We start from the raw sequence: 15,430 nt of genomic DNA, 5'->3' as shown, positions 1-15,430 counted from the left end.
GAACATTGCGACATTTATCGACAGTAACATTAAGAAGTGTAGAAATATTTTTAGTTTGATTATAAGGGTACATAGTGAACACTTCGGCTTCAAATCATACTTGTTGTGTCTATAGTTAAGCTCAAGCATTTAAAAATTAGCCTTATCTCATTGACCAGTAAACTCCTTCCGAAAAAAGTTGTCAAATTTGAGTAAGATTTTCTTGTAACAGTTCTTAACAGTTTTATCTAAAAAAGAAATAAGGTCAGACAATTCGTTTCACAGTGCTTCTAGATCATCAGTACTTAGCGACAACGTCAAGTTATGTTCTAATACCAAATCATATCAATCTTAAAAAGAAGGCTTAAAGCTGTCAAGATAATATCTTTCTGAAAATTGTTAGATCTTTGCGAAATTCAGAACAGGTGTGAAACCGGATAAGCTGATTTTAATAGTTAACTATCAAAATCAAGAAAATACGTCGGTGTAAAGTGATAGTTGATTTCAGAGTTTAAACAATACAATGTGACATAAAATAAAAACTTCAAGAAGGGGTTTGTTCGTAGACTACTACATTAACTTGTGGTATTGAAACGAGCTTGAAGCTCGCTGAACTTTTAAGTTCTTTATTGTTTAACACAAATCAAACTTTCTCACTAGCACTGCATATGAAACATCAAAACACCATTTGCATTTTAGAAAGTGCTGTCAAACTTAATCATTTTTAAATCTTCTTGTGTGGTGGAAGCTAGTACCCGTAGCATGATGGTTAGTGCGTTGGACTGTCATGCAAGGGGTCTTGGGTTCAATCCCTGCCTGTGCCACCTTAATTTAAAAAAAAAATAATTTTCGCGGGTACTGCCTCTTGCGAGGAATTGACAAATCCTTCAAGAGTAATTCTTGTCATGAAAAAGTGCTTTCTCAAACTTTCTCAAACACCAAAAAGATTTATTTAATCTAAACTGAGATAAACTTTTGGTGGAAACATAGAAAAACTTAATTATCTTTTGTATTGTTTTCTCTTGCAAAATAAGCCCGGTTAGTTCATTTTCATTGATAAAACTAAATAATATCAATAGTAACAGATTGATTTGTTCCCCAATGGAAAACTTATGATTCCAAATGAACAACTACTCAACGAACACAGCCATCGAGATACAAATGCAATATCAATCGTACCAACATTTGAGAACGAAATTACATAAGATCCATTCGAGACTCGTATAAATGTCAAAAAGCCATCCGTAGTACGATTCTACTTTAACTTTTATCAGTAGTATCCATACTGTGGATATTGTTTTTGTTATTCGTGTAAGATCCTACTATACTCTTGATAGATTTCCCAACAAAACACGGTAATATTCTGCATAAGCCTTAAGGTTTTTTCAAGCAAACAGCAAAGAGGCCAGATTCCAATTATTAGTGGGAAGTCTGTAAAAACACACTAAAATTAGGCTGCTGTACGGAGATTTTTTGAATTAAGTGTCCGTTTGAAGCATTACCCTTGGACTATAATTCGATCAGTTCAAATTCCTTGTATCTATACATTTCATAAGCATATAAGAAAGAACTTTTGATAGTTGCCTTAAATACATTAAATTTAGTCGACGATATGCGTCTTTAGAGTTGCTTTTAGAGAAGTTTTACCACCTACAAATATAGCTTATTTTGCTACCTTTACTTTGTCTTTAAAATGAAAATCATGATTAAAGTCTTGTGTTGTAGTTAATCCTATAATTATTCGAAATAAGTCACAATTTATTTGTTTAAAGCGTCAAGGTGTCAGTTTTGATTAATCCTGTTACTACGTTTTTTTATACCTAAAAAGCACGATCTTTGACATCGAATTATTTTGAGGTCCCATATTATTTTAGTTTATTACAAGATTACAAAGTTATCTTCATATCAAAGCACCTTGATAAGACCATCTCCAAACAATAAACCACCTCAAATTGGATCTTCAAAATCATTGACATAAAATTTAATTGACTTAAGATGCAACCCTGCTTAACTTCCGTTTCAGATTTAATTTGATTTGACAAATCTCCAAATATTAACTATGATGAACTTGTATTTGATAGAAGTTCTTCGTATATTCTTATGAACTTTGTAGAAAAACCGATAAGATTGAAAATAAGCGTTTTATTATTCCTCTGGTAATTGTGTGATAATTTTCCGCAGAGAACTTAAGATCGCAGAAATGTATGAAGATAAGAAGCTTTTTGGAATGGCCTCATCAAAAAACACCTTAGTTCGTAAAAGTAAAATATGTTCTAGAAATCGTGAGCTGGCATTTTTGTAGAACTCGATCGGTATTTCATTCTTTTTTAAAGTAATTACTAGCTCTTACATTGAAAATTGTGAGTCTAACTTATTAATATAAGTGAATGGTTGCGCAAAGGATCTGCTGTAAAATTTATTTCGAAATAAATAGCCCTTGTATCCATATTAATAGCTAATACCATTGACAGCTAGAATGTTTATATTTGACCCAAAGCTTCTAGAATCATTACCAGTGTATAAGATTAAACGACTTGTTTTTAAATTTTTGTTAAATTTTGTTGTTTTTAAGGATGAAAAAAAGGTAGTTTATCTCAAAACAGTTCTTCAAGCACTGTCTTTGGCACAGACTTATACATATTTCTTACCCTATTTTACCCTTCTTTTTGTATAAGGACAAACTTTAAATTTCAATTCGACTGTGTTCGATATTTTGATATTTTTAATACTGCTACTGTTAACTCTGTTGAAACACTTCTGAAAGAAGCCCTTAAGGCACGCTCTCTAGTTGGGTTGAAAAAATGTTAAAGATTGAAATATTAACTGCCCGATAACCAATCTTAAAATTCTCTGAGGCCTAGGATATGATCACTAAGGCACTTTTATGTAGTCTTGGCTTTGTTTGGTGCACCAGAATCTAGTAAAAGAATCCATCTATCTTCAATTAAAAGCGTATTTTTTAAAACCTTAACAAATCCTCTTTGACATCTAAAAGATAACACTTAACAACTGTTTCGCTGACGACAATTTACTCAGTTTTTTATATTTGTTTCTGGATTCATATCCTTGTCTTTCGGATGTGGAACTTTAACGGCTGCTTATGTTAATCTCATTTAATTCTGATCTCAACAGCATTATTCAATGGGGAATTATTAACCGTGTAGAATTAAATGCTTCATGGCTGAAACACAAACACGCTTCAGCTTCGGCTTCGCCTGACGTTTACGAGTTCAGTCATAGGAATTCAATGCATGCTATCACAATGGAGCTTCGACCTTACGTTTCGTTTGACAATCGTAAGAAAAAGAACGTAATTTAACGTAATGTGACTCCAAACGGAAGCTCTAGTTCAAATATCTGAACATTTGCTTTGTCTGACAGCTCATCAGCTGTAAAAAACTGTCAACAAACAAAACATTTGCTCTTTGGAGGGATGAAGTAATAGAAATGTCATTCAAAGCAACCTCGAAGCAGGTCTAACGTAACGCAGATGAAGCCGAAGCTGAAGCGAGTATGTGTTTCAGCCATCAAACACTGAATGCTGTCTCTTGTCGTTTAAGCGTAACCCACCTTAGATGCCACTATGAAAGAGTGGCACTTACATATAGGAAACTAATCAACTTTCAGACCTCGGTATGTGTAATACGGATCACCTCTTATGTAATGATAAAATATTCGATATAACCTACTTACTTAAGGTGACTCTACAGTCCTGTGTGAACTAGGGCCTCACCCAACAAACTTCTCCATCTAGCTTGGTCCCTAGCTAGATGTCTCCAGTTTAGCGCTCCAAGTTAGGTGAGGTCACCTTACACTTGTGCGCGCCACCTGATCCGCGGTCTTCCTCTAATGCGCTGTACTGTGGGTGTGGATTCGAAGATTTCCGGGCCGGAAATCTCCGCCATGTGCTCTACGTGACCCAGCCATCTTAGGTTAGGTTAGGTTAACGTGGCTGCGGATTTAGAATCCACACACTTAGACCAAGAGAAAGGCCCATTGTGATACCACATGAATCTAGAGAATTACTTCTAACTAGTAGAACCATTTTGAGCTTTTTATAAAGCGAAGAAGATATTTAATATCCAGCCTTCGAAGGAGGTTGTGGAGGCTCGCATGAAGCGTCTGCCTCATCTTTTTTATATACGCGGAGCGTGACTGACTCAAAGCCGTATCTTATCACGCCCTTATCTCGCGCCAGAGAAGCCACAGAGTCTTTATTGATTACGATAATCGCACTTCTATAAAGACCCTTTGGCTCCTCCAGTTTCGCGATCATCCAGTCGTGACAAGGGAGGTTCGGGTTGCCATCTTAGTCGTTGGAGTTTTACTCTTCTGGCTAAGTCTACGTCGCTGTACAGCTCGTCGTTCCATCTTATTCTCCACTCCCCTTTGATGCATACGGAACCGTAGATCACACGAAGAACTTTTCTCTCGAAGCAACACAAGGTGTTTTCATTCCTTTTGTCATAGTCCATGCTTCTGCACCGTATATCAGGACGGGGATGATAAGGGTCTTATATAGCAACACTTTGGTCCCTCGAGAGGACTTTACCACCCAATTGCTTTCTTAGTCCAAAGAAACATCTGTTAGCAAGAGTCATTCTGCCTTTGATCTCTGTGCTGGTGTTGCTTTCTGCGTTTACAGCGGAGTCTAGGTAATTCTTGACTACCTCAAAGTTAGTGTGAGCTCTGCACTATTCTTTCAAGCACGATGTTTAAAAAATCGGATGACAGCGCATCACTCTGTCTAAAACCTTTTTTGACATCGAAAGGTTCTGTTAAGTTTCCAACCTTTATGGAGCAGCGTGAATTCTCCATGGTAATCCTGCACAAACGGACGAGTTTGACAGGGATGCCAAAACTAGACATGGCTCTATACAGCTCGTTCCTGTAGATGCTGTCATATGCGGCCTTGAAATCGATGTTGTGGGTTTTTTCCAGGATCTGCCGTAATGTGAATGTTCGATCAACTGTAGACTTTCCTGGTCTAAAACCACACTGATAAGGACCTATCAGGTTATTGACGTTCACATAGTACGGCTGAGAAGATTTTATTGGCGAGATGGATGCCTCTATAGTTGTTGGTGTTTAGAGGGTCTTCTTTTTTCAGGATCGGGCAAACAATACTTAGGTTCCATTCATCGGGCATTCCTTCTTGGACTATATCTTACAGATAAGTTGGTGCATGCTCCTAACCAACTTATCTCTAGCTGCTTTAAAGAGCTCGGCATTAAGGCCATCCGCTCCAGCTGCTTTATTAGACTTCAGCTTAGATATGGCAATCTTTACTTCGTCTAAGTCGGAAGGACGATATTGTTGGCTTTCGTCGTCAATGTTGAATGGATCATCCTGCCTGACATCGGAATTCAGTTCGTCGTCGCCGTTATACAGTCTGCAAAAGTGGTCCTTCCATATCCTCAGCAATGACTGAAGTTCCACTATTATGTTTGCACTTTCGTCTTTGCAGCCTTTGAATTTCTTTTCACCTGTTCATAAAACTTTCGAACTTCATCCCTGCTTTTAAACATCTCAATATCTTCGACCGCATACTTCTCATGTCCTCTCTTTTTCCTTCTGAGAAGTTGGCGTTCCTCTCGCCTTTTCTGTTCATAGAGCTCATGAGCAGCTCTCGTCCTTTTATTCGATAGGATTGATTTCTCCGACGGTTCAAGAATGTTTGTACCCTCTCTGATCTGTCTGTTTGTTCAAATCTTGAATATAACTCCCGTACCTGGGTAAGTGCCCCAAAAACGAAAAAGGGCTTTGAAAATGATAGACGATAAAACTATAACCGAAACATTTACATACCGCGAACACCGCCGCAATGTTGCATGTCATTCGTTGTTTTAACGATATTTTTACAAATAATGTTGTGTCGAAAGCAAGTTAGTGAACAAGCCGTAACACCGGCACTTCCAGAAATGCTCATCAGTTTACCCTTGAGCTTAATTTTGGACGTACTGTCAAGTATAGAGATTCTTTTCTAAACCGCACATCGAGAATGTAGAATGCTTTGGCCAACTCTGTTTTTCTTTTAAATTTTGATGTTCAGAACTTTAAGACCAATGTTCAACGGTATCTTCTCTTACATCCTTCCCTATTTTCCTTACGCTCACACTGTGTTTAGATATAAACATATAAAGAATACCAATAACCCCTTGAGTGCCACTTTGGAGTGAGACTTTTAATCATATCGTTGCAAAAGCTTAATGATGGTAACATTTGACCCATAGAACAACAGTTTTAGTTTGACATAGTGATATCAAATAAATTGTATAGTTTTCTTTGTTATAAACTTATTTACAATCTGTAGAGCATCAAGTTCGTATCCGTGCTGCTTTCCTAAGCGAATAAATGTGGACATCACGAGGTAGGCTACTTTTTAGGCAGTCATCTAATCTTTAGGACATAGCAAACTGGCGGAGAATCCGATTGCTAACCATTCTTACGGTTCCCAGTGGTTTTTAGAACAAGTAAATTTCGGCAGAGCTTATTACTTACCTACGTTATTCAGTCATTGCGATTCTTTTTTCATTTTCGAATAGGTACAACAGGGCGTATGTGGAATATTTTTGTATGGTGTTATTTTCTATTAAATTCATATTTTTATGTTTGGAGAGTTTCAAAAAAATGCTAAAGTTGTACAGATTGATCCATACGAACATATATGTGTGGACAAACATTTACACATTACTTAGATGCTTAAACTTATAAGAAAAACATTGTATACCCTTCTTGAGAATAATGGATTTTTTCTTCCTTCCACTTTATTCAAAAGCAAACGACAATAATCGACGAGCCGACCAGCAACTTGACTTAATTATTCTTCCTCAGAATACACCTTTATCCATTAGCTTTAAACAATTATTCGTAGGTATGCGTATAATGTGTAAAAAAATACGTCCTTAGTTCCTTAATTAAATCTCTTCTGCAATTATTATCATAGCCCATTTTCAGCCCCTCTCTTGATAGAACATTTTTATTTTATACTTTTTCTAACTATCTTCATTTGAATGTCTATATTTACATTTCTACTTTCAGTATATCTCATCAACACCATCAGAATGGAAAGTATCTCGATGAACCAAAGTACGTACATTCAATTAGCAGTTTAGATGAGTCAGCTAAATATCCTGGCAGTTGTCACTTGGATCCCCAACACCAGCACCACCAACAACAACAACAGCACAATCAAGAACTTAAGCAGCAGCACCAACAAACCCATTTTGTTGGTGCACCAGCTCCCCCCTCATCACACCAGCCGCAACAATCGCAATCATCCTCCCAACAGCAGCATCAACAACAAGGACCCCCATCGGGATGTCATCCAGCCAATGCTGCCGGCGGCGGCGGCGGCGGCGGTGGCGGTGGTGGTGGTGCTACCGCCAATGATGATCCCACCGATGCTATGTCAACGGTAATTAAGACCGAGGATTCCAGTACTGTCAACCATAGTTATGTGTTGCCCCCGTTTATGCATTGATATATAAAGATATGCCTAAGAAAAAGTGACAATGATAGCTCTGGCGTTCGTTGGTTTAACTACTTTAGGGGATGTGTGTTAACCGAAGACTTGGTCGCCTGGGGCGATTAATGTCTTCAACATAATCAACAGTAATATAACAATACCAGGAACAGGATAATAGCAGCACCATGGTGATAGCAGAGAAACACACTATGCTGCCACCACCGTGGTGGGTTGTAAGCAAAAAAAAAAGCAATCATTATTATTATTAATTATTAATTTATTATATTTGGAATCTATGGGTTTGCATCATCAGTCAAAGAGAACAAATAACAAAATTTAAAAGTATTATTATAATTTTTGTATTTTGTGGAAGAGTGATAAATTAAATTTCAATGATATTATTATTATTATTAAATCGAGCGGATTTTCAACGAAAACTTTTAACTGAATTTAATTTTGTGGCATTGAAATATTCCAAGAAGAACTACTTTTAGTGTATAGATAAATATTACGAACATATCATTTCGTGGAACAAAAAGGTTTAAATGTAGTTTTCCATAGAAATCTAAACTTAAATTTAGTATGTTACTTTCTATGATATTGAAATTTGCTTTAAATCAAATTATTGTTTTTTAAATTCCATATAATTCATTCGAAGCATTCAATGAAAAAAACACCTTAAAATTAAAAAAATTTAGATAATTTTCAATAGTTGAATATTTTTTTTATTTTTTCCCAACTTATTTGAGAAAAAAGGAACTAAGCCTTAATGCAAAAATGGTAAAATCTAAATGTTTGTATGAGACCACTCTTTTGGTAAAGACGATATCTATTTCCACTTCTGTAATGCGTGGCTATGCGTAAGCCAAAGCAATTTGCTGTCACGCAATTAAGACTAATAAATTTTATTCGATAGCTTTGATGTAAGCTAATATGAAGACAGTATACGTGGCGTGATTGTGTCAGAGATCTGAGTCTTATCAAACCACCAGCTTCAATGAGTTATGCTTATCATGAAAAGTGATTTTTAAATTATTATTCGTTCGAATTCACCATAAACTGTTGGTCCCCTCCATTCCTGACATAACTTGCGAATAGGAATAGTTGAGAGCTGCATATTTTAATAGGCAATGATTCTTGACGAGCTGTATGGTTGCCAAATCTTTTAATTAGAAAATAATGAGAAGACACAAATTTAAGACAATATTTAAATTTAAAGTACATTTTTTTCTTCATTAAAATTGTATACAAAGAATATTTTAATTTGTTCGACTTTTATTCGAGGACTTCTTTAACCTCTATACAAAGAATATTTTAATTTGTTCGACTTTTATTCGAGGACTTCTTTAACCTCTTAAATGTTTTAAAAAGGAAAATCGACAAAAAAGCGAGTCTTTTTCAATCAAATTGGTTAAAGTTGTAGCCATCTTTATAGCAATCCAATAATTCTAGCAGTGGCTAGATCTATTCACAATAATTTGAATAAAAGGTTAATGTAAAAGGTTACATTAACAAGACGCAATTTTTATAAATTTAATTTATTATGCAAGAATTCAAAAACTTTTTTTGTGATTATTCAACACGTGTTTTTAAAAGCAAAAGTTATTAATCTGACGTTTAATGAATTAATTTTGTATCTTTTGTAAAAAATATGCATTTAATGTAAATGCTTTAATTACAGGAACACACAAATTTGTCTATCTTAGGCCCAGTCTATTATAATCTTGTAGTTAACTCTGACTTAACCCTTAAAATTTAGTGAGTTAACTCTGTTTTGCTTTCAAAGAGTTCTTAACAGAGTCCGAGCATATTGATCATGCTCTTAACATTCTCTGAACAAAGTGTGGCCTGAGCGCTCAAAATTATTTTCGAAACACATACCTGAACAGTTAGCTGTCACATTTGCATATAAAGTCTATTGTACTGTCATCGCCAGATTATACGGCGGCGACACCTAGTGGCTACGGCGACATTAGCTAGTGCAGTTTTTTGACTTAACTTTTGTATACAAAACGTTAAACGCCACATACTATACATTGACATACTATACATAGACTGCTAGTGGTGCGCATTTTCCATACAAAATTTGAATAAAAATGGTTCCACTTCAAATTAGATACACTAGCCCTTTCAGGCACAGTGGCAAAAAAAGTTATGAAATATTTAGCGACATCTGTTTGTATTTATTTGAGATAAGCTTTTTCTGACATAGAAAGTATTGACATCTAGTATAATTTGTTGAAGACAAACGATGCCATGTTTTTTTTTTGCTGTGAGCAGTGCTGTCGTTTTAAAAATTTCAAGAGTAGTATTTTTCTATTATTTTGGGGAGCATTTTCTTAAATTGAGGAGTAAAACAAAAAAACAACAATCACATGCTTGGCCCATGAACAAAATTAAAAACTGAAAATAATAATGTCCAAATTCGAAGTTAATTGGCCTATTGCGAAGGTTAATGTTCCGAAAACAGACAAATAGAAGGATATAATGTCGTACCAAATTTTTGCTTTCACTGCTTAAAGGCCAACATTTTGAAATAATAAAGTTGAAATAAATAATTTAAATTCATAACTTTTTTTATTAAATAAGAAATTGACAATTGAAATTATATTTTACATCAAAATACACGTTTGAATATTCAAGAATAAATTAAAGTCATTATTGTAAATTCAATGTTTCATATTTTCAGTTACAAACATTAAGGGACCAATTATAGCTTCCATTGAAATTGATCCAGACGGTGTTTCCCTTAAATTAGAAATAAAAATTATATAATCATCCATCGGAAATCACACAAAGAATTTGTTTTTTTGAGAAAAAAGTGTAATTGCGTATTTATTTTTCTCAACAACGGATGGAAGTTCATTTTCCTGAACAGCTGATACTTTATGTTCAAAGGTGAAACGAATCGTTCCACTGATTTGTGTTCCAATTTCACACAATTCCAATGATAGATTTCTGTCAGTAAAATTTGTTCGGTGGATTTCAATCGGGAAATTTTTTCAATGACAGAAATGTTTAAGACTAGCTATAAACGACCTGTCAAAAAAATTCCAATATTTGTTTTCAATGAAGAAAACCAATGATAGCTATGACTGGCGTCTTATACAATGTTTTGTTATTCTCGATTAAAATTTTCGATGGCTCCCATTTTTCGGTGCAATTGTTTTTAAGAAATTTCTTAGCAGTTAGTAGGGCATTACCCGTTTTTACCATGAGTGAATTTCTTTTTTATCTTTTATAAGGCTTACATCTGAAAATTTGCTATTTTAAATTTTGTTTTTTATTGGAAACCAAATACAAATTTTCGGGGAGTAGTTTTCGTCCGTTGGTAGAGTAGCACTTGATTCTGAAAATAGTAAAATACCACTATAGTAGCAAGAACGACAGCAGTGGTTGTGAGTATGTTACACAATTTTTCCGCAAAGCCCTCTTTGCGCTAGTGTTTTGTCCGTTAAAAGTGAAACCATCGTGAAGTTGGCTACTAGCAGTCCATGTATAGTATGTCAATGGTTTCATTTACAAAGTTGTCACAAATTGATAATTGTCAATTTACTTGTTATTTTGCCAGTTTATATTTCTATATGATTCAAAAGTCAAATTTCAATTTTGTTTATTTTCACCAGTTAAATTCTTGTTATCAGAACATTCTGTGGTAAAAAAAGAAACCCAATTTTTAGTTGACAGTTCAGCCTATACTCTAGACAGAGTATCAACTTCTCGTGAATTTGATGCTTTGTCTGATTCCATCCAAAGAATTGTTTCGTCCTATCCTCGCACTGAAATCGTTGTTACGGGCTATTTCAATGTACACAATTTTTCATGGCTTCAACATTGGGGCCAGTCAACACCAGAAGGAGTGCGTGCTGAGATCTTCGCTGAGTTAAACCACGTAACTCAGCTGGTCAACGAGCCCACTCGAATATCGGACGTGGTAGGTCGAGCAGAAAACACTCTTGACTTGTTTCTTACCTCTGACCCTGGTAAGTACACTATTAGTGTTCTATCTCCTCTAGGCACATCTGACCATTGTGTCATATCAGCAAATTTCGCGTGTAAAAACTCTCCAGTTAAAGAAAGAGCTCCTAAGAGAACCGTTTGGCAATACGAGAAAGACAACTGGGACGGTCTCAATAATTACTTCAGGATCTTTAACTGGTCACTATGCTTCCTCGATAGTGACGTTGACGCCAGCACTGATATGATCACAAGTTTGATTCTCCTGGGAATGAGAACTTTTATCCCGAATAGGGTTAAAAGCATCAGACCTAAGGAAAACGCATGGTTCGATGCGAGCTGTAAAGAGGTTATTAGGGTTAAGAAGGTAAGTTTCCGTTGTTTTAAAGCCAATCCAACTGAGGAAAACCGGAATAAGTTCAAGCAAGCCAGGAAGGCCTGCAACGCCTATATTCAACGGACCGAATTTTTACATGACCAAAAACTACGGCAAAAAATACTGCAATGTCCCAAAGGCAGTAAAAATTTTTGGTCATTTGTAAAAAATATGAGGAATTCTTCCTCTTCCTCGGTTCCTACGCTCGTTGTGAATGACACTCCATTTGTTAGCTCCTTAGAGAAAGCAAATCTCTTTGCTAGGCAGTTCGCCGCCAATTTAACTCTGCCAGTGAGTGTTATGACTCCGCCTGTACTTGAGCGAGTTAATGATTCTATGGGGCAAATCTTTTTTCGCACTCGTACTGTAGCGAGGGTCCTAAAAGATCTTAACATACACAAATCTGCTGGTCCGGATGGTATCCCCGCTATTGTTCTGAAGAGGTGTTCTTCATCGCTGGCAAAACCACTGCGTAAGCTTTTTCATCTGTCCTACTCCTCTAATTATCGACCGATTGCACTTACGTCCCTTCTTTCCAAGGTCATGGAAACGCTGATTCATTATCAGCTCAAGAAATATCTTGAAGAACGGAAGCTCTTAATGACCGACAGTATGGCTTTCGTAGCGATAGGTCCACTGGTGATCTCATGGTTCATCTCACCGAACAGTGGAACAAATCTTTACATAGCTTTGGAGAAAGTAAGATTATTGCACTAGATATTTCAAAAGCATTTGATAGGGTTTGGCATCAGGCTCTCTTATCGAAAATGCGTGCTTTCGGTTTGCATGAATCCCTCCTTCATTGGATTAGTAATTACCTTTCAAATCGTTCAATACAAGTTGTATTGGATGGATTCAAGTCTGAAAACCACAAAATAAATGCTGGTGTGCCCCAGGGCTCTGTTCTATCTCCAACACTCTTCCTCATTTTTATTAATGATCTCCTGTCTTCAACATCTAATCCAATACATTGTTTCGCTGACGATAGTACTCTTAGCTTTTCATATTCGTTTTCAGATTCACACCCCTCTTCTTCGGATGTGGAACTGCAACGACAAAATATGATAAGCTCATTAAATTCCAACCTACACAGCATTGTACAATGGGGAATAAGAAACCGCGTGGAATTTAATGCTTCGAAAACGCAATGCTGTCTTGTATCGTTAAAGCGAAATATACCCCCCCTGCCATTATCCATAAATGGCACTTGCATCGAGGAAACTGAACATCTGGATATTCTTGGTATGTGTATCACCAACCACCTTTTGTGGAACGATCACATACGCGATGTCGCCAAAAATGCCGCAAGATGTTTGGGTTTTCTAAGGCGATGCAAGAAGTTTTTCTCCACCTCTGATCTGGCTGTTATTTACAAGTCTTATATACGTCCAAAGCTTGAGTATAACTCCCATATCTGGGCTGGTGCTCCTGCAACTTACTTAAGCCTCTTGGATAGTATTGAACGTAGAGCATTTAGATTGATTGGTGATATTACCATCATAAGATCATTTACGTTACTTAAACATCGTCGAAATGTTTCTTGTCTCACCCTGTTTTACCGTTATTTTAATGGTTTATGCTCTAGAGAAATAGCCAGCTGCATTCCTCCCCTTAAACAGTTCAACCGTAATACTCGCGCTTCTAGGAATGCTCACCAATATACCCTCGAGCCCATCTTCGGTCGTACTGTCAAGTATAGAGATTCGTTCTTTAGCCGTACTATGCGAATGTGGAATGCCTTACCACACTCTGTCTTTCCCTGCTATTGCAATATTCAGGAATTCAAAACCAATGTGCACCGACATCTCCTTTCAACCCCTCTCTCCCTTTCCTAGTGCTCACACTGTGTCTTTACATAATTAGGGTATTAATATCCCCTTGAGTGTGCGCTTATTATAAAAAAAAAAGAAGAAAAAATCTAACATGCATACCTACATTATGTATGTATATCAAATAATTTTTTAAAAGTATTACTGTCACATAAAATGTATCAAATCTTGACAACTAGAGGTTCAATTTCAAGAAGTTAGAATAAAACTGTCAAGTTTTGAAACTCAAGTTCTGCTTCAAGCTTTCCCTTATACAGTTCAACGAAAATTCCTCTCTCATTTCCTTTTTTGATTTATCCATCGACTTTTAAAAACGTTTATTCCCCTTGTAACACTAGATTCAAATAAGTTATAGTCGACTTCAAAATACATAATATTTCAACTTAATAACTATGCCACTTTACAAATACATTTACAAAACTTACCCCCCATTTTCTAAGAATTCATCAAAATGTATTGTAATACCTTATTTGATCCACTTGTGATAACAAGAATTGACAACTTTAAAATAAAAGTTCATTGGTCAACAATCAAATGAGCACTGATCATCACTGATTTAAGCCATTTCACCGTAAATTCCACCAGTTTTGTAAAGGTTTCTGAGGTTATCTTGTTGAAATCATTGGGATTAGCTTTCTTAAGGTAATTTCTGTTGGAAATTTGGTGCTCTCTTCTGTTCCTGTCGAGCAGTGCCCAAAGATTTTCGATGACATTCTCATCCAGTGACTGTCGGTTTTATTAAATGAGGGCAGTTCCAAGTCAACCAGGACTGCACAATACCTGCTCTGTTTATCGGATCGTTGTCTTGGTATAGTATCGAAGAGAATTGCGTGCCCCCATCTCCTCCTCGCTTTGGATCAAATTTTTGTTTAAAATAATCATGTTCAGAGTTTTGTCAAAGATGCTATCTATAAATTCTATGTTTAGGTTGCCGCCCCCGTCCTTCACTCTAGGCTTAATATTTTTCTTTAATTTAAAACTCAGTATTAAGTTAACACGACACGTAAGAAAGCAAAAGTATAAGTATAAGCTCTAAAAATATTAAATTTAGACTCTTCTGCGAAATAACAAAGTTCCAGAAGTTAAAGTCCTAAAACAGATTTTCCTTAGCAACTTCAACTGCTTTTTTCGGGTTAATAAGTTTTTTTGGCACAGCACGACTTATCCTATTCCTCAAGGACCCGGAAAGCTATCTTTGGAGTATTGCATAACATTTGGTTTTGTAACACTTTTCGAATTATCAGCTGGAGTGAATATTTTATCAGTCAAATTTCGCCTTCTTTCGGACTCATGTTGAAAATTTTCCGCCGTAACGGACCTTTTTAAAATTGGTTTATGGAGAATTCACTCTACTGAATCGTAATTCTGTAACTAACAAAAAACTTATCTCAAAAACAATAAGAAAAATTATTTTCAAGAAGGAAAATGATGAACTGATATTTTACATAGGTTCGAAGATACTGAGCTTTTAATTTTCCAAATTGAAGCTATTACCCACTGTGTAGGTTTAATTGTTTAAACTTAAGTTTTTTATATTTGGAGGCATTCCCAAGTTTGGTACATAAAGTACCTTTATATTCACACCTCTTCCATTTCCTGATGTCATTATATGCCATTACTTTTATAAGAATCTGACTTAAGCTTGTCTTGCCACTTTATTTTATTAAAATTAAAATTTCTGTTTTGTCAATGTAGGACTTTGGTTCCACATACTTCCTAAATTGTTTTCCCTTCAAGACATTTCTTTAATAAAACCATATCATTGTGGCTTGTGTGTCTACATACATACAAATATTCATATGTGTCTACAAACATCCTATT

The 15,430-nt window shown here is 35.8% G+C and overlaps 1 protein-coding gene across 1 annotated transcript in view; it reads left to right on the top strand.

The window, feature by feature from the left end:
• Positions 1-8,151, top strand: part of LOC129942400 (homeobox protein Hox-B3a) — a 62,640-nt gene extending 54,489 nt beyond the window's left edge. The window contains exon 3 of the mRNA XM_056051312.1: positions 7,021-8,151. Within this exon, the coding sequence (XP_055907287.1) occupies positions 7,021-7,462 (442 nt within the window). The 3' untranslated portion in view covers positions 7,463-8,151. The remainder of the gene's footprint in view (positions 1-7,020) is intronic.
• Positions 8,152-15,430: the final 7,279 nt, after the last annotated feature.

The sequence above is a fragment of the Eupeodes corollae genome, chromosome 1 (genome assembly GCF_945859685.1).
Source record: "Eupeodes corollae chromosome 1, idEupCoro1.1, whole genome shotgun sequence".
Lineage (NCBI taxonomy): Eukaryota > Metazoa > Arthropoda > Insecta > Diptera > Syrphidae > Eupeodes > Eupeodes corollae.
The sequence above is the reverse complement of the archived record's forward strand: the minus strand, read 5'-3'. Positions and strand labels throughout refer to the sequence as shown.